The following is a 23,739-nucleotide window of genomic DNA, read 5'->3' on the forward strand; positions in this document are numbered from 1 at the left end:
CTACACAATTATAGAAATATAAAAAATACATTCATTTAATATGAAAAAAATTTCTAATACTTAACAAAAGAAATATCCAGTTATATTTTAGCAAAAATAATTAAATATCTATAAAATAAAAAAAAATATGAAATTTTTAAAGAAATAGAGGCATTCACATTTGTAATACAAAAAAATTTGAAAAATATATAAAAAACATCCATTTAGTATAAAAAAGAAACATTATGATATTTAGCAGAAGAAACATCCATATATATTAACTATAGAAATTTTAGATTCATCAAAAATATTTTGACTGATTTTTTACTAATACTTTTTTGTTCCCTAGCATTGTTCAATGAAAAAAAAAATAAAGAAGAGGAAGAAGATCATCAACACCCATGTCTCGTTTGCATCCCCTAATCTCAAAAGTGATGATAAAGAACAACTCACAACTCACAAACACCAAGGATCCGTTGTTTACATGGATAACTATCAAAGATATTTTGGCCAACATTTAAACACGCGCGCCACCATTGAACACGCGCGCCACCATTGATGATTGTCATGTAATGTGCTCTACTACTGTGTATATGATTGTAACAAATTAAATGTCGTGAACCATTCATTCCTCAGGGAAAATATCCTTCTATATATATTCCATAACGATGATTCAGTTTCACCAAAATGGCAGAACCACAGAGAATTCCTACTGTCAACCTTGGTTCCCAAGGCCTTGTGGTAAATAATCTTAGAGTAAATGTCTTTTTTTGGTGTCTAATTATCTGTCTGATGAATTTTTTATTCCTAAAACATCTAAAAGGCTAAATCAATCCTTATTTATTTTGATATATGTACGTCTCTTGTTAGGGACTTAAAAAAAGCATTTACTCAAAGTAGATAGAGACTGGAACGTACATATATCAAAATAGATAAGAATCAATTTGAGTATTTAGATTTCTTAGGAGGTGAAAAGTCTATCGGACAAATAGTTAGGACCGGAAAGAACATTTATTGATAATGTTATTATATGCATGCATGCCAATAATAATGCCTTAGCCTCAATTATAGCATATTACATTATTTCTTATTTAATTATTAACAGGTTTCGAAGTTGGGACTGGGGTGTATGGGCCTCACTGGAACTTACAATGATCCTCTTCCTGAAGACCAAGGCATCTCCATCATTAAGCATGCATTCAATCAAGGCATCACTTTTTTCGACACTGCTGATGTCTATGGTGCTAATGCTAACGAACTCTTGCTCGCCAAGGTAACTATTCTATCTTTCTCTCTTTCATTATTAGATGCTGCAATTAGAACTAATAAAGTCATTGTTTCTTCTGCAGGCTTTGAAGCAGTTGCCTAGGGAGAAGATTCAGATAGCAACAAAGTTCGGCGTTTTAAAGTTAGACTTTGCTAATTTGCATGTGAAGGGTACACCAGACTATGTGCGGTCATGTTGTGAAGCCAGCTTGAAACGCCTTGACGTTGATTACATTGATCTCTATTATCAGCATAGAGTCGACACATCCGTGCCTATAGAACAAACAGTAACTCATCATGATTTTCATTTTTTCCTCTTTTCATCACTTAGCTTCTGAATAACTTTGGTGTATGAATATATAGATGGGCGAACTTAAGAAACTGGTTGAGGAGAAAAAAGTGAAATATATAGGGCTATCTGAAGCCAGTAGTGATACAATAAGGAGAGCGCATGGTGTTCATCCTATTACCGCAGTTCAAATAGAGTGGTCTCTTTGGACTCGAGACATCGAGGACGAAATAGTTCCTCTTTGCAGGTTAGTTTTAGTTGTTCTCTTAGGTAGAGTTTGTTGTTCTCTTTACAGGTTAGTTTTAGTTGAAAGAAACCACTCAGATAAAAACATTTAAAACGTCTCTTCTAAAAGATGTTTTTTTAGTAACTAAAATTTAACATATATAATCGATTAAATCATGTTATTTTTGTCAAAATTAGGTTATACAAATTGATTTAATCGAAAAAATGGCGAATCAAATTTTGAATTGGTTTAAATTAATATTATATTTTTTATAAAAAATGACTACAATATTCTTATTATAAAAAATGATTAAAATACTTTTATTATATATAAAAATTTTAATAATTATAAATCCTAATCTATGATAGAAAAATAAAAGACTAAAATTTAGGATTCTCAAAATTAATATATATAATAGAAGTATTTTAGTCATTTTCTATAATAGGGTATTGTAGTCATTTTCTATAAAAAATAATATTAATTTAAATCAGTTTAAGATTTAATTCACCATTTTTCGGTCAAATCAATTTGTCTAGCATAATTTTGACAAAAATAACACGATTTAATCGATTATATGTATTAAATTTTAATTATTAAAAACATTTTTATAAAAAGACGTTTTCAGCGTCATTATTTGAGTGTCTCCCTTAATTAAAACTCAAGTGAAAAAAATATATAAAACCAACTCCAACGACCAAAATATGGGATCTTATTTTTGAGAATGATCTTATTTTTGAGAACCATAATCTATTCTGTCTTTTAAATTTTCGGTCCTTAGTTAGTCTTATTTAAATAATATTATTTAATTAATTTAAATATTTATTTTTATAAAGACTTATTTATTTTTGTAAAAAAATTATTTATTTTTTATTTTTTTTCTTTTAAAAAATTAAATAATGAATAATTTTTAAAAAATACCTAATTATACTATTTTAAAAAAAAAACCGTGCTCAATTATTGAAAAAAGAAGAAAAGAGAGTCCTACATCTTTTTTATTAAGAGAAGAGAGTATCTTTTTTTATCTAATAATAATTTGTAGTATGACAAGTTATTATAAAAATAAATAATTATATAAATTTATAATTAATAAATAATTATAATAATTATATTTTTATTTAATTTATATTAATTATCTTAGTTGGTAGAAAAAGATTTTGTATCGTACTATTAATTTCTTCAAAAAAATGTCCAACTTTATAATAAGTAACAATATTAACCGTTGAAAGAAGACTTAATTGAACATATATGACAATTTTATAATATTTGTCGTCAACTATAGAGCTTTATTATACTTTTTTTTTCGTAATTTTACAAATTAGTGTAATCTCGAATTAATTTTTTTTAATATTAATATTTTTAGAGTAATACTACATGTATACCAAAATCAGCCATCAAAGTCAACCACTAGTACTATAAAATACATGTTAGAATATAGATACATATTGAAAATAAATTAAATCACACATGTATTTATACACAAATACATTGGTGGCTGATTTTAGTGGTTAATTTTGATGTACAAATAGCATTTTTTATATTTTTAATAGTAAATTATTTTTGAATTTACACTTTTTAATAATATTATTGCAAAAAATAGTAACTATATTAGTTTTAATTAATTAATTAAGTGAGGTCACAATAGAAAGTAAAGTTAGTTTCTCTTGAAGAAGAAAGAGATGTTTTGAGTTTTTATTAATTGTTTATGACTCAAAAACTGATGTGGAATTACTTTTTATGACTAGTGAATCATAAATAGGAATTAAGATGAGTTTTTTAATGGAGATGGTCTAAAAATATATTTGGTGGTCAAAAAATTAAAATTCACACTTAGAGGATTAAAATTTTTGGATACAAAAATAAAATTTTTAAATTTATCTCTTAATCTCTATATTTAAAAAATATTAGAAGATGATCACAATTTATTATTTTTGGTCATCATTTAGCCATCAACTTAATTCTTTTAATCTAAAAATTCAACAACATATTTTATCCTATATTTTTAAATATTGATGGCTAAGAAATGGCTAATCTTCTAACATTCTTCTTATATTTATCTTTAAGATATGATTCAGTTCGGTCTATATTTTACATCAAATACAATATAAAAATTTAATTTAATCTTTATTTTTTAGTATTAATCTCCATTACAAACGCACTCTACTTAAACAAATATAATAAACACTATTTTTTAGATATATAAGCTACTTTTAAGTAGAGTATTTATAATGTATTTTTTTTAGTAACACTACAAAATTAGCAGAATTTATTATTTTTTTATCAACATTTAAATTAATAATATTTAAAAATATAAGCTAAAAAAATTAAATTTATGACACAAAATATTGAATAAAAACAATAAATTATAATATGATACGCCATAATAAACACACATGAAAATAAAAGCAATTTAATTTTAAAAACGAGTTTAAACTAATTTATATATTGAAAAAGGTTTTTAACCGCATTTAGCCAACGTGGTCAGCCAAAATATGTTATGGTGGACCGAACTCTCGGAGGCTCTAGCCTTTGCCGGGCCGGGTGACGCTGTTAGTGCGGACGGTTGGTACGGTCCGGCCATTCGGCCGGTGCTGAAGCAGTTTGAGGAGAGAGATGATATTGATTTATTTAGAAGGGTTTGATTCAGTTTTAGTTCAGTTTGGTTATGTTTTTTTATTAACCTCCTACTTGAAACTATGTAGCTATGTGACTACACTTTTCTTTTCGTCTTTAATCTTTATTCTTATTTTAGTACAGGAATCTTGGTATTGGAATTGTGTCTTATAGCCCTCTTGGTCGTGGCTTTTTTGGTGGAAAAGGAGTTGTCGAAACTTTACCTTCTGTTAGCTCCTTGGTACCATATTTGTTCATTATGTATGCTTGATTTTAATTTGTCATTAAGTTGTGATAAATAAATTAATAAACAGCTAGGAATAATTCTTACTCCTACTAGAAGGAACACTGAACTAGTTCAATTTGTGACTTTGATTTAAGGTGGTGTCAACCATTTTATTTTTTCTAATTTAAAATTAATCATCAAGAGTAAAGTACATTATTAGACTATTGATTTTTCAACAAGAAAAATGATCTGATTGTTTGATTTCTAGTTATTTATTTAACATTTTAGAGTGCTCATCCTCGGTACCAAGCAGAGAACATAGAGAAGAACAAGAGGATATATAAGAGAATAGAAAGCCTTGCAAAGAAGTATGAGTGCACCACTCCTCAGTTGGCATTAGCATGGGTACTCCAACAAGGCAATGATGTTGTGCCTATTCCTGGTATCATTAATTGTTTAATTTAGATATAAACTCGTTCTGGTGATGAGATAATAATTATATTGATGGAGGTAGAGTTTTACAGGAACTACTAAAATCAAGAACTTGGATGAAAACATAGGTGCTTTGTCGGTGAAATTTACTGAGAAGGAGCTAAGGGAAATTTCGGAAGCAATTCCAGTTGATGATATAGCAGGAATTCAGCACTACAATGAAGGGCATGGCAAGTTATCTTGGAAGTTTGCTAACACACCTCCAAAAGATTCAAGCGTTTATGAACTTAATTGAAACACACAATCATGAATTGAAGGGATGATGGTAACATGCATAGGCAATGATACTATTAGTAATTAAATAATATATGTCAGTTTTATTGATGAAAGTTTGAACGTAAGTTCCTTATTATATATAGACATAGTATGCATGGTATGATATATGATATATGATATTAAGTTGGTGAAAACTCAGGTGAAGTCAACTTCACGTAAAGTTGATATCTCAGAGTCGTTAGATGAAAATTTAGTCAAATAAGTCAAATTATCTAACGGCTCTGAGATATCAACTTCACGTGAAGTCAACTGCACTTGAGTTTTCACCTATTAAGTTATTAACCCAAGATAATCATATCTATTTATAATGATTAGGCATTAATATGTGGGTATGGTTCGAATTTATCCTTTATAGTTAGCATACTTAGAACCTATATATGCTTGAGTTTTCTATTTAAAGTGTTTGGGGATGAATTTAGTTAATATGTGCGAGATAAGCACAGAATCCTCCATGAATATGGTTCGAAATTGGGATGATAACAGCTTTGACCTAGACTGGGAGCTTGACTATAACATTGCTCCCCACTCGGGAGTCGATATTGATACAGGTTCATGATGGGGCGCTTTGCAAATTTATTCATGATTTGTACCTCCAATTTTCGGCTTAGCAAAAATGAAATAACGGTTTGCGTTCAGGTTTTACTTTCTCGGTAGATAGTAGATACACGCCATAGCCAGAAGTCTTTTTATCAAAATATTTAAAAAATATAATTTATTTAAAATATTATATATAATACATGAAAATATTATTTTTTATTTTTTTAAAATTATTTTTAAAAAAATAGAATAAATAATATAATTCTAAATATATATCTATCACATTATATATTTACTTATATTAGTAAGACCTAAACTAATCAAATTTACGTAATTCAAAACACAAAAAATATAAATATATTTTATTCATTAAAACTAATTATTATAAAAAAAATTCTTTATCAAAACATTTGTAAAAATAAAATTTATTTAAAAAATTATATATAATACAAAAAAATATTAATTTTTTGTTTTTTTTAAATTTTTTTAAAAAAATTAAATAAATAATATAATTTATTTTTTTTAATTCTTTTTTGACAAATATATATATATATGTGTGTGTAAAAAACAAAAACAAGTCAAGGGAGAAAATAATTTACGTGAATCAGCCAAAACAAAAACTGCTTCATAAATACACCAATGCACGTTTATATGTAGTTCGAACCAACTTGGTTCGAACTCCATTTCTACATAATTCGAACCAGCTTAGTTCGAATTATACACAAACATATGCATACACTAATTCGAACTAACTTGGTTCGAATTACACACAGTAATTCATGGTATAATTCGAATTATGCTGTTAAAAAATTAATAATTTATTAAAAAAATTTATTAAAAAATTAATAATTTAAAGATTAAAAAAATATATTTTTTATTTCATACGTTAAAAAAAAGCTAACAAAATATTTAATTACGAGACTTCTTTAAAATATTAATGAGCTATCAATTCAAATTCCATACAATACTTTTCTGTCCATTTTTAATAGCTCATGAACATTTTTTAATTAATTTTTTTAATAATTTTTTTTAAATTATATTACAAAAAATATTTTATGCTATGCAAAACAATTTAAAAAAATGGCTTAAAAAATGTTAAGAGTACTATAAAAATTTGTAATATTATAATAACTTAGGTAAATATATGCATGTACTCAAATTTTAAATAAAATATTCTACATAGTCAATAATAATTTAGAAATGAAAGAAAATATTTTATTCCATATAAAATAATTAAAAAATATATTTTATTCTATACAAAATAATTTTAAAAAATGGCTTAAAAGATGTTATGAGTACTATAAAAGTTTATAATATTCTAGTGATTTAGGTAAATACATGATAAAAATATTTTTTCTTTAATTTCTAAATTATTAGTGATTATGTAGAGTATTTCTTTAATGTCCTAAGTCATTAGGACATTACAAATTTTTATAGTATTTCTAACATTTTTAAGCCATTTTTTAAATTATTTTGCATAGAATAAAATATTTTTTTGTGGTATAATTTAAATAAATTTATTAAAAAAATATTCATGAGCTATCAAAAATGGACAGAAGAGTATTGTATAGAATTCGAATTGCTCACCATATAATTTGAATCAGAGTGATTCGAACTTCCCCACCCATGCGTAATTCGAATCATGTAATATCTCACCATATAATTTAAATAATTTTATTAAAAAATTATCATGAATATTTTTTAATAAATTTATTTAAATTATACCACAAAAAATATTTTATTCTATGCAAAATAATTTAAAAAATAGCTTAAAAGATGTTAGAAGTACTATAAAAATTTGTAATGTCCTAATGACTTAGGACATTAAAGAAATACTCCACATAATCACTAATAATTTAGAAATTAAAGAAAAAATATTTTTATCATGTATTTACCTAAATCACTAGAATATTACAAACTTTTATAGTACTCATAACATCTTTTAAGCCATTTTTAAAATTATTTTGTATAGAATAAAATATATTTTTTTAATTTTTAAATTATTAATTTTTTTAATAAATTTTTTAATAACATTTTTTTAATAAATTATTAATTTTTTAACAGCATAATTCGAATTATACCATGTAATTCGAACCAAACTGGTTCGAATTAGTATGTGCGTGTGTTTGTTTATAATTCGAACTAAATGGAGTTCGAATCAAGCTAGTTTGAACTACATATAAATATGCATTAGTGGATTCATGAAGCAATTTTTGTTTTAGCTGATTCACGTAAATTATTTTCTCCCTTAGCTTATTTCTGTTTTTTGCCCCAGATAGTATATAGTATATATTATTTTAAAAAAAGTATAAAAAAATAGTATATTATGTGATTATATTTTTACAATAGCCTAATTTTATATACAATTTTAATATTTTTAATTGTATAAGTTTGATTAGTTTAGGTCTTACTAATATAAATAAATATATAATGTGATAGGCATGTATTTAAAATTATATTAATTATTCTGTTTTTTTAATAAAAAATAATATTTTTATATATTATATATAATATTTTTAACAAAAATAGTAAATTTTGAATATAATAATCTAATTATTTAATAAATAATATAAAATAAAATTTTAATTATTTTATATTTTTATATTATAATTTAAAATATTATTTTAATATAATTTTTTAATATTATAAAAATTTCTTGCATAAAATTTTAATGAATAAATAATATTTATATTTTTTGTATTTATATATTTTAATTTTTATATTTAATTATTTAAAAATAAAATATTCTACTACTATTTAAAATATTGTGTATTAAATTATTGTTATTTAAATTATTTATTTATATATTAAGATATTTTGTATTTATTAAAATCTGTTCATATTTTTTTTATATTAGTCTTTAAATTTTATCTAATAATAATTTATATAAATATAGCACATCTAATAAATATATAATTATTGTATTTATTTTAAATATATTATTTTTAAAGATATAAATATATATTAAAAATAAATTAAAATATACATATATTTATATATAAATATATTAATAACTGAGCGGATAATTTTAGGGGTAAAAAATAGAAATAAGCCAAAGGAGAAAATAATTTACGTGAATCAGTCAAAACGAAAATTGCTTCATGAATCCACCAATGCATATTTATATGTAGTTCGAACCAGCTTGATTCGAACTCCATTTCTACATAATTCGAACCAACTTGGTTCGAATTATACACAAACACATGCACACACTAATTCGAACCAGCTTGGTTCGAATTACATGGTATAATTCGAATTATGCTGTTAAAAAATTAATAATTTATTAAAAAAATGTTATTAAAAAATATAATAATTTAAAAATTAAAAAATATATTTTATTCTATACAAAATAATTTTAAAAAATGGCTTAAAAGATCTTATGAGTACTATAAAAGTTTGTAATATTCCAGTGATTTATGTAAATACATGATAAAAGTATTTTTTCTTTAATTTCTAAATTATTAGTGATTATGTGGAGTATTTCTTTAATATCCTAAGTCATTAGGACATTACAAATTTTTATAGTACTTCTAACATTTTTTAAGCCATTTTTTAAATTATTTTGCATAGAATAAAATATTTTTTGTGGTATAATTTAAATAAATTTATTAAAAAATATTCATGATAATTTTTTAATAAAATTATTTAAATTATATGGTGAGATATTACATGATTCGAATTACGCATGAGGAAGTTCAAATCACTCTGATTTAAATTATATGGTGAGCAATTCGAATTCTATACAATACTCTTCTGCCCATTCTTGATAGCTCGTGAATATTTTTTTAATAAATTTATTTAAATTATACCACAAAAAAATATTTTATTCTATGCAAAATAATTTAAAAAATGGCTTAAAAAAGGTTAGAAGTACTATAAAAATTTGTAATGTCCTAATGACTTAGGACATTAAAGAAATACTCTACATAGTCACTAATAATTTAGAAATTAAAGAAAAAATATCTTTATCATGTATTTACCTAAATCACTAGAATATTATAAACTTTTATAGTACTCATAACATCTTTTAAGCTGTTTTTTAAAATTATTTTGTATAGAATAAAATATATTTTTTAATTATTTTATATGGAATAAAATATTTTCTTTCATTTCTAAATTATTATTGACTATGTAGAATATTTTATTTAAAATTTGAGTACATGCATATATTTACCTAAGTTATTATAACATTACAAATTTTTATAGTACTCTTAACATTTTTTAAGCCATTTTTTTAAATTGTTTTGCATAGCATAAAATATTTTTTGTAGTATAATTTAAAAAAAATTATTAAAAAAATTATTAAAAAATGTTCATGAGCTATTAAAAGTGGACAGAAAAGTATTGTATGGAATTCGAATTGATAGCTCATTAATATTTTAAAGAAGTCTCGTAATTAAATATTTTGTTAGCTTTTTTTTAACGTATGAAATAAAAAATATATTTTTTTAATTTTTAAATTATTAATTTTTTAATAAATTTTTTATTAAATTTTTTTTAATAAATTATTAATTTTTTAACAGCATAATTCGAATTATACCATGAATTACTTTGTGTAATTCGAACCAAGCTGGTTCGAATTAGTGTGTGCGTGTGTTTGTGTGTAATTCGAACCAAGCTGGTTCGAATTATGTAGAAATGGAGTTCGAACCAAGTTCGAATTACGTATAAACGTGCATTGGTGGATTCATGAAGCAATTTTTGTTTTGGCTGATTCACGTAAATTATCTTTTCTCTTGGCTTATTTCTGTTTTTTGCCCCATATATTTATCCCTAAGCATACATACCGCATCCATTTTCTAATGTTTTTCAATTCTTGGTTAATTCCATCAATTGTCTGCAACATCTTCTTCATTTATTTTTCTACCTTTCAGTTGCTTTCTTCTGCAAACCTTCATTTGCTTTCTTCACTCTGCTCTTGAATCCCGCAGTCTCTTTCAGCATCAACAACTTCATCAATCCAAATGAAATAGTCACACCTCAATTCAACTTTTTGCATCATGAATTCGACGATAATTTTGACCATTTTGTAGAAAATTAACATTTGTCATCATAAACAAAATCAGAATTCACATACCTCCCATAATGGACAACGAAGAAACAATCTTCCAGGGTTCCACTCTATAGCAGAATCAAGCATCACTGCGTCAAGTCCATGCAGGCACTTGCCATTGTTGTAGTCATCCTTCTTCTTCTTCCTATTTTTTGGTGCAGAAGACGAGCCACCGCAACCACTGGCACAAGCATGAGATATATTCTTTCTTCGTTGAGACTGTGACATTTTCATACATTAGAGTTTACAAACCCTTGTTACAATAGAAAGGACGAAGATGTACAAAGGAAAATGAGAATAGTGAAGGAAGAATTTTTTTTCACTCAGTGTTAGGGTTCATATGATTTGAAGAAATTAAAGAAGGAAGAGGATGAACAGTGATTTCATTATTCCATTTTCTTATATTTATTTTAACAAATTTCATAATGAATTTTTCTATTTTTTACAGTGTCATCTCAAATTGGCCACATCATACAATACCGTGCCACCTGGCTTCCACCACCGCTGGAAAATTTACTCAGGCCACGGAAGGATAGAATTGACAACGGAATTTTATACTCATGTGTGCAAATGACTCATTAAAAAATTGAGGAGTACATCTGTTCACCGTGTGAAAATCGGGTGTACTTTTGTCTATTTTTCCTTTATTTTAAGATAAGTATTATTTTGGTTTTTAATATTTAGGATTAGAACTGAAACGGGTTTTTAACGTAATTTTTTATTGAGAATTGTCTTTATCGTTTTATTTCATATTAAAATCGTTCTTTTAATTTTTTACGAACAAAAATACCCTCCATCACCACCAACACCTTTATCACCACCATCTCATTTACTCCACCACCATTACTTCTCTTACTTTCATCAAATACTAATAATCAGATTCAAGAACACCAAAAATAATATATTATACAAATCCAGAAACAACAACATCAAGTTCAATAACCAAATCAACACACAACAACAATAAAATCAGAAAATAACAAATCAAAATCAGATTAGAAGTAGAAGAAAAAGTAGACAAAAAAATGAAGCAGAAGCAGAAGCTCAAGCAGAAGTTGAAGCAAGAAGCAGAAACTGAAACAAGAAGTAGAGGCCGAAGCAGAAACAAAGGCCGAGCAAGAAGCAGAAACGGGGAGGTGCAGTAGCGAGGCGGCGAGGAGCAGCGAAGAGGCGGCGGTGAGAAGAAGCGGTGCAGAAATAAAAGCTCTCTTCCTAACTCATGATGGCAACAGTGATGGTGACGACGGCTCCAAGCTTCGCCGGCGCCGTCCCACCTCCCCCTTTCTCCCTTTCCCTTTCCCCTTTTCCCTCACATTCTTTCCCCTTTCCCTTTCTCCCCTCCCTCCTCCCCCGCCCTTCGCGTCCGTTCCCCGTTCCCTTTCTCCCCTCTCTCTCTCTCTCTCTCGCTCTCGCGTCTTTTCTTTTTTTTATAATTTTTTATTAGGATAGGAATAATTTAGTAATAAAATTAAAAATTTTATTAAAAAGGACGATTTTAATATAAAATAAAACGTTAAACACGATTCTAAATAAAAAATTACGTTGGAAACGATTTCAATTCTAACCCTAAACATCAGAGACCAAAATAATACTTACCTCATTTTCTTTTTTGCAAGTATAATTACAAAAGCGATATTATTATTCTTTAAATTTGATTATTTTATCATAATTAGATATCTTTTTGCAATTGAATTTGAAAAATAGCCATTTTTTTTTAAAAAATAGAGATTACATTTTTGTTTTCTTTTAGTACATTTTTAAATAATTATTTAAATATTATAAAATTTTGAATCAAACATACAAATAATTTATAAATATATACATCATTTACTATATACAAAAAGGACAATTCACTTAAATAAAATACAATTATTCTTCACATATAATTTATTTTTCGATATAAGTCTATACAAGTCATTTATATTCACACGCACACGTTCTTTTTTGTGCCGTTACTGCACGTTCTTCTTTGTTATTTTTTTCTTTTGTTATTGTCGTCACCAACACCACCACCACCAACTCCTCCTCCTCCTCCTCCTTTTCTCATTAGAATTTCTTCTCCTCCTTCCTTTTTCTTCTTCTCCCTCATCATCAGTTATCTCGTTGTTGAAGATAATGAATAATTTATGTTCATATTGTCAATTGAATCAAAACAAAATTAATTATTATTTTAAATCTAATCAAGTGGCTGAGGTGTATGTGGTTCGATTCTAGTTAATGTTTTCGTTAGTAGTTTATGATTCTGTACGTAAATAATGTTGTTTTTGTTTGTGAAAATTGTTGTTCATCGTTGATTGTTTGAATTGAATAATGTAATGTAAAAGTTCTACATTAAAGAAGATATTTTTCTGTATTTGCAGCAAATTTTGGTGTAATACGAAGATATTTGAGTGTATTGTTTAAAAGATTTCGGTGTATGTGTGCTGGTAAGTTATGCATAATTCAAAACTCTTCCTCTTCCTCCTCCTCATCTTCTACTTCTTCTTTTTTTCATTATCATCACTATCTTCTTCTTCTTTTTTTCTTATTAATCTTTACCTTTTTGTTTTACCTTCTCAAGTTTCTTCTTCTTTTACTTTCTTAACAAAAATAAAAATAAAAAAATAAAAAAATATATAATGGTACAAAATTACTTAGAAGAGGATAAACTTGCATTCATTCAACTAAAAGAAAGCAAGAAATAAGGAAAAAAAAGAAGAAAAAAAAACAGTATTAGAGAAAAAAACTTTTTCTGTATTTACAGCAAATTTGGATGTAACACGAAGATATTTGGGTATAAGACAAAGTTGAGTGTATTGTTTAAGAATTTTTGGTGTACGTGTGCTAAGAAGTTATGCATAATTCAAAATTCTTCATCTTTTTTCTCTTCACCTTCTGCTGCTTCTTCTTTTTTTCATCATCATCGCTATCTTCTTCTTCTTTTTTTCTTATTCATATTTTTCTTTTTGTTTAATTTTTTTATTTTACTCTCTTAACAAAAATAAAAACAAAAAAATCAAACAAAGAAGAAGAAGAAATATATAATGCTGCAAAATTACTTGGAAGAGGATGAACTTACATTCATTCAACTAAGAGAAAAAAATAAGAAAAAAAAGAAGAGAAAAATGTAGCATTAGAGAAAATATTTTTCTGTATTTGTAACAAATTTGGGTGTAACACGAAGATATTTAAGTGTATTGTTTAAGAATTTTTGGTGTATGTGTGTTGATAAGTTCTGCATAATTCAAAACTCTTCCTCTTCCTCTTTCTCATCTTCTACTGCTTTCTCTTCTTTATCTTCTTATTTCATATTCTCATAATTCTTCTTGGAAGAAAAAAATCAAACAAAGAAGAAAAAAAATACATAATATTGTAAAATCAATATAAATAGGAGGAGAAAAAAATGCAGCAACAACAGTAATAAAAAACGACGATGAAGATGAAACACGCAAAGAAAAAGGAGGAGAAACACAAAGAAGAAGGAGAAGAAGAAGGTAGAGGAGGAGGAGGAGGAACGCGGGATACAAAGAGAAACAATGTGATTTCACGCGCTCGTTATGTAAGTGGATTTTGTTGGATTAGGGTTAACTTATATGACCTGTATGCCAAAAAGACTTGTATGTATAACAGTACTCAATAACATATTTAGAGATCCATTTTACCATAATACAATTTTGTAAAACGGAAGACATAATTGTAACATTCACTAATTTATAAAAACCATCACTGACAGCAGCGAATTAGAGTAATACGTAAATCACTACTGGCAACCACAATTTACGTGAAACAGCGTGCAAATAGAAACCGTTATAGACAGCAGCGGTTTCTGAATGAATGGAGTTGGTCATAAACCGCTATATCCATCATCCTATACTCAACTCCACGCCAAATGCTATAATTCTTTACACTTAGCACAACTTCCTCCTTATTTTGAAAAGATTGACCAATCTGAAATTCTATTAGAGCGGTTGCATCATGCAGTCCCTAACTCCCAAAGGTTGCATCGACATCCGGCTGTTGGCCTATGGCTTTCAAGTCCAAGGTCGACAAATGTGGAGGATGTTCCTGTGTGTCGGAACTCGATGGCCCATAGGGTACATGTGAATTCCTCAGAATATCATTATCACTGTCCCCAACAATGTCCACTGGCTCATTGTCCGAATCATCGTCGTGCATCGCATTCTCAACTCGAGCCAGTCCAGACTCAACTGCAAAATCAAGAACACCCCAAGGTAAACTAGCAGTACCAACTGTAACACATGGAGGCTCAACTAACAGACACGCAGGTGCTACCACAGGCATCGACGTCAAGGCATCCCATCGTCATCGACTGAGGATTCAGCGCTGATGCTCCAGAGCTGTCGACGCCATCTTCCAACTTGGCAAACAACTCGGGTATTCTAACTTCAGAAAACTTCACTTACAGTGAAACAAGACCTGCATATCTTCATCGGACCCTATCACAAATGTCTCATACTTCACATCGGTTGACACAACACCAATAAAAATCTTGTAAAACAATCTTTTTACCCACTTTGTCCCAAACACCCCAACTTCTGTAATATGGTACTTTTTATATCGGCTAACGTACTCGACGACAGGATAAAAAACTTAAGCGGTTCTCTATCCGTAAATTTAACACCATGTTTTTTGTTTTTATGAATTTTACGATAATAATATACTAGAGTTAGAAAACTCTCCTCACCATTTATTTGTGAAAAATGGCACTCCACTGCTACCTCATTACTTTGGAGGGGATAGTATACATATAGGCAAGATCCATATGCATACAGTACACATAAATTACTACTACCAGTAGCGATTTATGACCAACTTCATTCATTTAAAAACCACTATTGTCTATAACGATTTCTGCTTGTGCGTTATCCCATGTAAATTACGACTACTAATAGCAGTTTACGTAATGCTCTAATCTGCTACTACAGTAGCTATTTTTATAAATTAATGAATATTGCAATCACGTCTTCAGTTTTACAAAATTGTATTCTGATAAAATATTTTTCTAAATATTTTATTTAAGTGAATTATCCTGTAAAAAATTACAATTTTAATTATTTTTATCATATTTTAAAAATACTTTTGTTGTTAATAATTTTATAAATAATTTTGTCAATGAGAGGATATTTTTGTCGAATTATCTTTAGTAAAACACATGAACCTTTCGTTGGGATGATGTTTGTCCATACGAGCAAATACATTCATCCATCCTCGATCATTACGTACACTGTACAGTTGCAAACTTGCAATTTACTGAGGAGTGAAGCAGCATAATAATGGCAGAAGCAGGGAGTGAGAGCGTTTCCATTCCTCGCGTGAACCTTGGTTGCCAAGGCCTTCAAGTTAGCTTCTTTCATTCACTTAATCCATGTAATTATTTTCACCCCCAATTCCTTGAAATTCCTCTTTTTATACGTAGGTTTCAAAGTTAGGGTTTGGGTGTATGGGGCTTACTGGAGCTTACAACGATCCTCTCCCAGAAGAAGAAGCCATATCAGTTATTAAGCATGCTTTCACTCAAGGCATCACATTTTTCGATACTGCTGATATCTATGGTTCTAATCATGCTAACGAACTCTTGCTTGCCAAGGTACTAACTACTCACTAATCATCGTCATTACTTTTTATACACGGTATGCTACAGATCTTAGGTGGAAAGTACTTCATAGTGTTTCGCAGATAACCAACTTGGTTGATTCGGTGGTTAATTCACTCATACGTTTAAGTAAGAATGAGGACTCAAATCTTGTTCTGTATATGCAGCAATTTATTTGCTAACAACAAATTTTTAAATAGAATTGCGATTTACGACGAATTAGTGTTTACCCTTCACACATGGATTTTGAATTACGAATTACTATGCGCCAATTGGTGAATTCATGTAACCGTGGTTATGTTGCTACTACTACCAATTAATAAAAAATATTTATGAAATGAGAAATGTTAGAGGACTATCAGAATTTATTATTTTTTGTTATTAGTTAGCCATTAATGTTTAAAAATATTGAATAAAATATATTGTTAGATTACTAAACTAAAGAAATTGAATTGATGACTAAGCGGTAGACAAAAACAATAAATTTTGATGGTTTCCTAACATTTTTGTTATGGATTTCCTTCTTGACCACAAACCAGGCTTTGAAGCAATTGCCTAGGGACAAGATACAGCTAGCAACAAAATTTGGCATGTCAAGAGGCATCTCTGGTTTGCAGATCAAGGGTACACCAGACTATGTGCGGTCATGTTGTGAAGCTAGCTTGAAACGTCTTGATGTTCAATACATTGATCTCTATTATCAACATAGAGTCGATACATCGGTGCCTATAGAACAAACAGTAAGTGATGATACACACTAATGAAAGAAATTACTTGATCTATTTATCTGCCTTATCTCATTTGTTACATTCTGATATCTGAATAAATTTGGCGTATGTAATAGATGGGTGAACTTAAGAAACTGGTTGAGGAGGGGAAAGTGAAGTATATAGGGTTATCTGAAGCCAGCCCTGATACTATAAGGAGAGCGCATGCTGTTCATCCTATTACAGCAGTTCAATTAGAGTGGTCCCTTTGGACTCGTGACATCGAGGACGAAGTAATCCCTCTTTGCAGGTTAGTTATGGCTGTTTTTCTAGAGTTTCTATTTAAAGAACATAGTGATTAGATGTCAGCTACTTGAAACTATGTCTCTCTATGTGACTACACTTTTTTTGTCTTTAATCTTTTCTTTATGCTTGTTTTAATACAGGGAACTTGGTATTGGAATTGTGCCTTATAGCCCTCTTGGTCGTGGCTTTTTTGGCGGCAAGGGAGTTGTGGAAACCGTGCCTTCTGTTAGCTCCTTGGTATGCCATATATGTTTGGTTACTATGCTTCATTTTTGTTATTAGGATGTGGCAAATTAATAAACAGCAAGAAATAATATAATTCTTAATCCTAGAAGGAACATTGAACTAGTTTGTGATGAATTTGAATTAGGGTGTCATCCATGTTATTTTTCTAATGAACAGCAAGATCATTAGACTATTAATTTTTCAACAAGAAACATGATCTGCATGTTTGGTTGCTGGTTATTTAATTTATTTCACATTTTAGAGCGGTCATCCTCGGTATCAAGCAGAGAACATGGAGAAGAACAAGAGGATATATGAGAGAATAGAAAGCCTTGCAAAGAAGCATGAGTGCACCACTCCTCAGTTGGCATTAGCATGGGTACTCCAACAAGGCAATGATGTTGTGCCTATTCCTGGTATGATCAATTGTTTAATTTGGATAGAATCTTGTTCTGGTAATGTGATATATGTGTGTGCGTACGCGCGCACTCTGCTTAGCTTGTTTGTGACAATTATGTTGATGGAGGTAGAGTTTTTCAGGAACTACTAAAATCAAGAACCTGGATCAAAACATAGGTGCCTTGTCAGTGAAACTTAGTGAAAAGGACCTAAGGGAAATTTCGGAAGCAGTTCCAATTGATGAAGTGGCAGGAATTAGGTACTATAATGAAAGGCATGCTAAATTTTCTTGGAAATCTGCTAACACACCCCCAAATGATTCAAGTGTCTCAACTGTACCTAGAGTAGGGAGCACTAAATTATGAAAAAGGGTAATTTTACATCTATCAATACATGATCCAGATGTATAACACTTTGTTTTATTGGAAAATGTTGAAATCTGACTTCCTTGAAAATATAGAAAGATATTAGTCCAAGTCTATTCTAGTTGATTGGCTAGGTAGATACTACATGATGTCTCAGTTTTATGTGTAATACAGGTTTTTAATGTAACAACTATGTATAATAATAGGGCTTTCCTTTATTATCCATTCATGTACCTGCTATTAGTAAAATTATTAGAGTGGCATTTTAATTGTTCTTATTTATCCAATTGTAAATCGTAATAAAGCAGAAACAATAAAAAAACACCACATCACTATTCGTCATTCTTAGTTATCCAACTAAGAATAAAGCAAGGATTAAGTTAATCATTCCGTTAACGTTAGACGCGGTGATAATGAAATGCAAGTTTGATATAGAGTATGAACTTTCAATTCAGTCCCAGAGTCTAGAGTATTGAATGAAAAATTTATCATTCAATACTTAATTTATCATTTCCACATTTACACATTGTTTGGAATAAGAGATTTTGAAAGGAAAGAAAATGAAAGAGTAGAAAATGGAAGGAAAAGCTCATTTTCCATTGTTTGGATCAGAGAGGAAAATGAATGGAAAACAAAAAAGTTACCATGGGCCTCATACAAATTTTTTCTTTTCAATGCTGCGAAGAAAACTACAAGAGAAAGTTAAACAATGTTGAAATTCCAAAGTTACACTTTCACTAACAAAAAGCAAAATCCCTAACCCACACTCTCTGAAAAATTGATGTACTCTTCTCCTATTTTGCCGGCGTCCTCAACAGAGCCACCGCAAATTTCCACCGTCCTCAACATCACTAGCAGCTTCGTTGGCATCGTGAGAGCTCCACCGCGTCTTCATTCGTGTAAAGGGCAGACGAAGGTGATGTTCTTTAACACGCTCCCTTATAACACGGTTTTCTTTCATTGTGATGCGTAATTTTCCAGTCATTCTAGATAAAGACTGTTCAAGAACTTTTGATTTCAATTGTTCTTTAGCTATGTTATCCTTAAAATATCCAAGCAATCGACTATCATCATTTATATGCTTTATCTTGCTCTCTACTGTGTCTTGGTATGATCTCATTTCAAACTTCAATTTTGACTTTCCTAAAATAGTTATGTAGATACCCACAATAGTTAAAAAGATACAAATAGCAAAACACAGTATGAAATAAATAAATTGAGATTTCAAGTTCATTATAAATTCATTTCAGAACCTTTCTTAGGAAATGAGGTCATTCAAAAATTAAAACTTAATTATTTGAATTTGACAAAGAAGGGACTAAATAACTGTTAATTTGGAGTATTCAATGCAACAATATTTTGAATCAAATACTTTAGCAGTGTGATGTAAATCTTAGATATTTTGAAGGGTTATTTAGCCCTTTTGTAGTACTACAATTTAATACTATAATATACACTTAGATAAAATAACAAGGCTACTGAAAAGAACTTGAATTGCTAAAAAAAATTCCTGTTAGCAATTTAATACTATAGTATACTTGTTTCTAACTTAAGGTTACTCAGTCAATAAACAAATACTATTTAAAAAGAGGAACAAGTTTAGTATGGTGCAGCCATCAAATTAAAGGCAAGGGGCCTACTTGAGTAAGGAAAACATGTTTTAGAACATTCTTTGATAGGAAAGACTTTGCTGCTGCAAGCCTGGTTGTGGGACTACTTTGCCATACATCTATGAGTTTTTGATGGTCTTTGAATTGGTTTCGTTTCCCGGCTGCTATATACAATACACATGTTTCTATTTGTTCTCAATTGCTCATGGATAAAGTGTGTTTCCACCTTGAAAAGTTTAAGAAATTTTAATTGCATACTTTATATTTAATTTTGTTAAATTTCAATCTATATGTATGTAATGATAATTACCGTTGATAAATTCTAATTATATTCTTATTGTCTAAAAGTAGAGATTAATTTGTGTTACATACTGATATTAGTATAGTATAATTATTAATAAACAAAGTTTTAAGGAGCTGGGAGTTTCAAATTTAAATTTTAATGTTCATAAAATATGTACACATGTTGCTCAGTTATGACAATCATTTATACATGTTTGATTTTTTAACTTTCTTTTTTATTTGTTTCCTTTTTTTGTATTGATTTCATTTCTTAATTATATCCTTCTTTTATTTCCTTTTTTATCTGCACAAGAAAGCATTTGTGCAACACATTTTCAACTATTATTTTACATAATATACATTAGGATATTATAATTTATATATATTATAAAGAAGAGTATTAATGTAATTTCACTTGGTTATGATTTTTTCTCTTTTTACTTTTTCTTTCATTCAAACACAAGAAAAATTTCCTTCTATTTTCTTTTCATCCATTTTCTCTTCATCCAAACAACATAAAAGAAAATCAACTTTTCCTTTTATTTTCTTTCCTTTCATTTTCTTTCTTCTCATTTTCTATCTTTCATCCAAATAAAGTGTTAGTTACTCACCAAACACAAAAAGAGGAGAATAAAAGATGAACATAAAGATTTTGCTCTAATTTTGGGGATTAAGATTTTATATTAGGGATGAGACTAAATTGAGTCTAATCAATCATTTAAGACATTATTTTGATTATCTTAGTATGCCATATTGGTGCTTATTACTAATTCAAATAAGTACTGCACTAACAGAAGTTTTGATGAGAGACGAATGGAAATTCACCAAAGTAAATTTAAAGGACTTATTATTTGATTAATTATGAAAGTCAGGACCTATTTTGATTTGCGTTTGAAAATTCTAAGATCATTTTAGGTATTATCTTTTTTTTTTTTTGACGAATAGCCGAATATTAATACATTCCAAAAAAAAGTAAGAAGTGCAATTGTACAAAACTACTTCTTGAATTTTAAAGGTTAAATTTTAAACATTAAACTCTATAATCTAAATTTTAAACACTAAACTCTAATCGTTAAATTTTAAATTCTAAATTTTAAATTCTAAATCCTAAAATTCTAACCTATAAATTTTAAATTTTAAAACCCTATATCTTAAATTTTAAAATCCTAAATTTTAAACTCTAAACTCTAAATTTTAAATTTGAATCATTGATATAAAATATAATAAATTAAGAGCTGAAATCTTTTTAATTAACAAGGAGTACAACACTCCTTATTTAATAAGAATAAGTAAGGAGTGTTTAAAGATGAATCCTCTTTTGATTTTTCAAGAATAATTAAATAGAATTAATCTCTACATACAAGTGTTTTGTGTATACAAGTCTAAAAAAAAACAAAATCCACTAAACACGCTGCTTATGTTACGTGCCTCTTTAACAGACTTTTAAATCAATTCAAATCAATTAACGCGCAAATATATAACTCCCATTTTTCAAAAGATTTCGTTTTTTTTTTCGAATTTCTTGCCAAATTTGTTGGATTTTCTTCTTGCTTTGTTTTTTTTTTCGATTTTCATGGTTTCTGAAATCAATCTTTGAAATTGTTTTGAAGATAATGAAACTTCAGAAATGCACCCAAACGGTTACAGAAATACACTCAAAGAATTACAAAAATATACCGAAAGATTTAAGAAATACACCCAAAATATGGGGGAGACAATATATTTCTTCTTGAAATCTTTTAATGTTGTGCTGGTTAAAGATGAGGCACATGACAGGGACAATCTAGAAAAAAAACCTAGAAGAACAGTAAAACAGTACCTTGAATAATGTTTCTTTATTTTTTCTGGTGATTTTTTATGGAGATTTGTATCTTTTCTTCTTGATTTCTTCTACTCTTCGCGAGGAGTTGGAACGTGTCTTTTGTTTCGAATGTCACTTGAATCTTGACGGTTTGCGTTTTGATTGAGGAAGAAGAGGAAGAGTGCGAATCTTGACGGTTTGCGTTTTGATTGAGGAAGAAGAGGAAGAGTGTGGCATAATGAACGCGTGTGTTGGACGCTCGATTTTAAAGGAGTGGTGCGCATTTTTTTTCTTGGACTTGGACCAACTTGTATAGCTTGTAAGACAAAAAGGCTTGTATGCGTAGCATAAAAAAATGAATAAAGCTCTACATCTAAATAAAATTCTTAATCAAGTTTACCCAAATTGTTATAACAGCTTTTCAAATCATGCGCCTTCTCTTTTTTCGTTTCCTTCTCCTTCTCCTCCTCCTCTTCTTTCTCTTCTTCTTCTCACTAACATCTCAGTTGCTATTTTTTCTTGTTCTTCTTTTTTCTCTTTTTTCCTTTCGTTATCGCCGTCACCATCACCATCACTACCTTCTCCTACTCCTCTTCCTTTTTTTCGTTTGAATTTTTCTTTTCATTCGTTTTTCTCCTCTTTCTTTTCCATTATCATCGTCATTGTTATCATTATATTATCATCATTATCATCGTTATCGTCATCTTCTTTATCGTTATCGTCGTTATTATTATCGTTATCGTTGAATTTCTGTCATATTAATGACATTGTTTGATGCAAAATTAATTTGGATGTGTTTTTATTCATAATTTAGTCTTGTTTGTGTATGTACTTGTTTTTGAACTGAGTTTGCGTATCACAATCATTAAGTAATTTTGGTGTAAAAGCTAATAAACTTATGTGTATTTGTTAAGAAATTTCGATATATTTTTATTCTGATAAGTTTTGTATAATTCATAACTAAACACAACAATGAGGGGTTCAACCCTTCCTTCTTCAAGGTGAGGGAGAATATTATCTACAACCCAACCAAAAAGCACACAATTTATTCGATTATTCCTGCACATTAATTTGCTAATGAGATGTCGCAGTATTAAAGTGTTAATCATTCCATAACTACTTGTGTTAGGATATCTAAAGTACTATAGGTCTTGCAATTGCTTCTTCTTCTTCTTTTTCATTATCATCATCTTTTTTTTCTTATTCATCTTTTCTTTCTTATTTTACTTTCTCAATTTTTTTATTTTACTTTTTTAATAAGAATAAAAATAATGAACCTACGTTCATTTAACTAAAAGAAAAAATAAATAAAAAGAAGAAGAAAAAAAATATAGCATTAAAAAAGATATTTTATGCTTTTATAGCAAAGTTTCGATGCAAAAAACTAAGAAATTTATATGTATTTTGTTAAGAAATTTTGGTTTATTTTTATTCTGATAAATTCTGCATAATTCAAAATTCTTTATTTTTTTTCCTCATCTTCAGCTACTTTTTTTT

The 23,739-nt window shown here is 28.4% G+C and overlaps 2 protein-coding genes across 4 annotated transcripts; both read left to right on the top strand.

Annotated features, from left to right (window-relative positions):
* Positions 1-584: 584 nt before the first annotated feature.
* On the top strand, positions 585-5,442 carry LOC112695429 (probable aldo-keto reductase 1). Of its 3 annotated transcripts, none has more exons than XM_025747772.2 (7): positions 585-720; positions 1,085-1,252; positions 1,329-1,532; positions 1,609-1,781; positions 4,515-4,611; positions 4,885-5,038; positions 5,121-5,442. In XM_025747772.2, the coding sequence occupies exons 1-7, from the start codon at positions 667-669 to the stop codon at positions 5,321-5,323; spliced, it is 1,053 nt and encodes a 350-aa protein (XP_025603557.1). In that variant the 5' UTR covers positions 585-666; the 3' UTR covers positions 5,324-5,442. The 3 variants fall into 3 exon arrangements, with proteins under 3 accessions (XP_025603557.1, XP_072054001.1, XP_072054000.1); XM_072197900.1 differs by having other exon boundaries at positions 4,885-5,022; XM_072197899.1 differs by lacking the exon at positions 1,609-1,781 and having other exon boundaries at positions 4,510-4,611.
* A 10,628-nt stretch (positions 5,443-16,070) lies between these two features.
* Positions 16,071-18,774, top strand: LOC112695428 (probable aldo-keto reductase 1). Its single transcript, XM_025747771.3, has 7 exons — positions 16,071-16,293; positions 16,371-16,541; positions 17,087-17,287; positions 17,392-17,564; positions 17,701-17,797; positions 18,048-18,201; positions 18,326-18,774. Exons 1-7 carry the CDS (start codon positions 16,228-16,230, stop codon positions 18,547-18,549), a joined length of 1,086 nt encoding a protein of 361 aa, XP_025603556.1. The 5' UTR covers positions 16,071-16,227; the 3' UTR covers positions 18,550-18,774.
* Positions 18,775-23,739: the final 4,965 nt, after the last annotated feature.

This window comes from Arachis hypogaea, chromosome 6, assembly GCF_003086295.3.
Source record: "Arachis hypogaea cultivar Tifrunner chromosome 6, arahy.Tifrunner.gnm2.J5K5, whole genome shotgun sequence".
NCBI lineage: Eukaryota > Viridiplantae > Streptophyta > Magnoliopsida > Fabales > Fabaceae > Arachis > Arachis hypogaea.

What these genes read in the sequence shown, in the direction of transcription:
- LOC112695429 (XM_025747772.2), top strand. Translation starts at nt 667, where the DNA reads ATGGCAGAACCACAGAGAATTCCTACTGTCAACCTTGGTTCCCAAGGC. An exon ending in TTGGTTCCCAAGGCCTTGTG is followed by an intron (nt 721 to 1,084) that starts GTAAATAATCTT and finishes AATTATTAACAG; the next exon opens with GTTTCGAAGTTGGGACTGGG. An exon ending in TGATGTTGTGCCTATTCCTG is followed by an intron (nt 5,039 to 5,120) that starts GTATCATTAATT and finishes AGAGTTTTACAG; the next exon opens with GAACTACTAAAATCAAGAAC.
- LOC112695428 (XM_025747771.3), top strand. Translation starts at nt 16,228, where the DNA reads ATGGCAGAAGCAGGGAGTGAGAGCGTTTCCATTCCTCGCGTGAACCTT. An exon ending in ACGAACTCTTGCTTGCCAAG is followed by an intron (nt 16,542 to 17,086) that starts GTACTAACTACT and finishes ACCACAAACCAG; the next exon opens with GCTTTGAAGCAATTGCCTAG. An exon ending in GAAGTAATCCCTCTTTGCAG is followed by an intron (nt 17,565 to 17,700) that starts GTTAGTTATGGC and finishes GTTTTAATACAG; the next exon opens with GGAACTTGGTATTGGAATTG.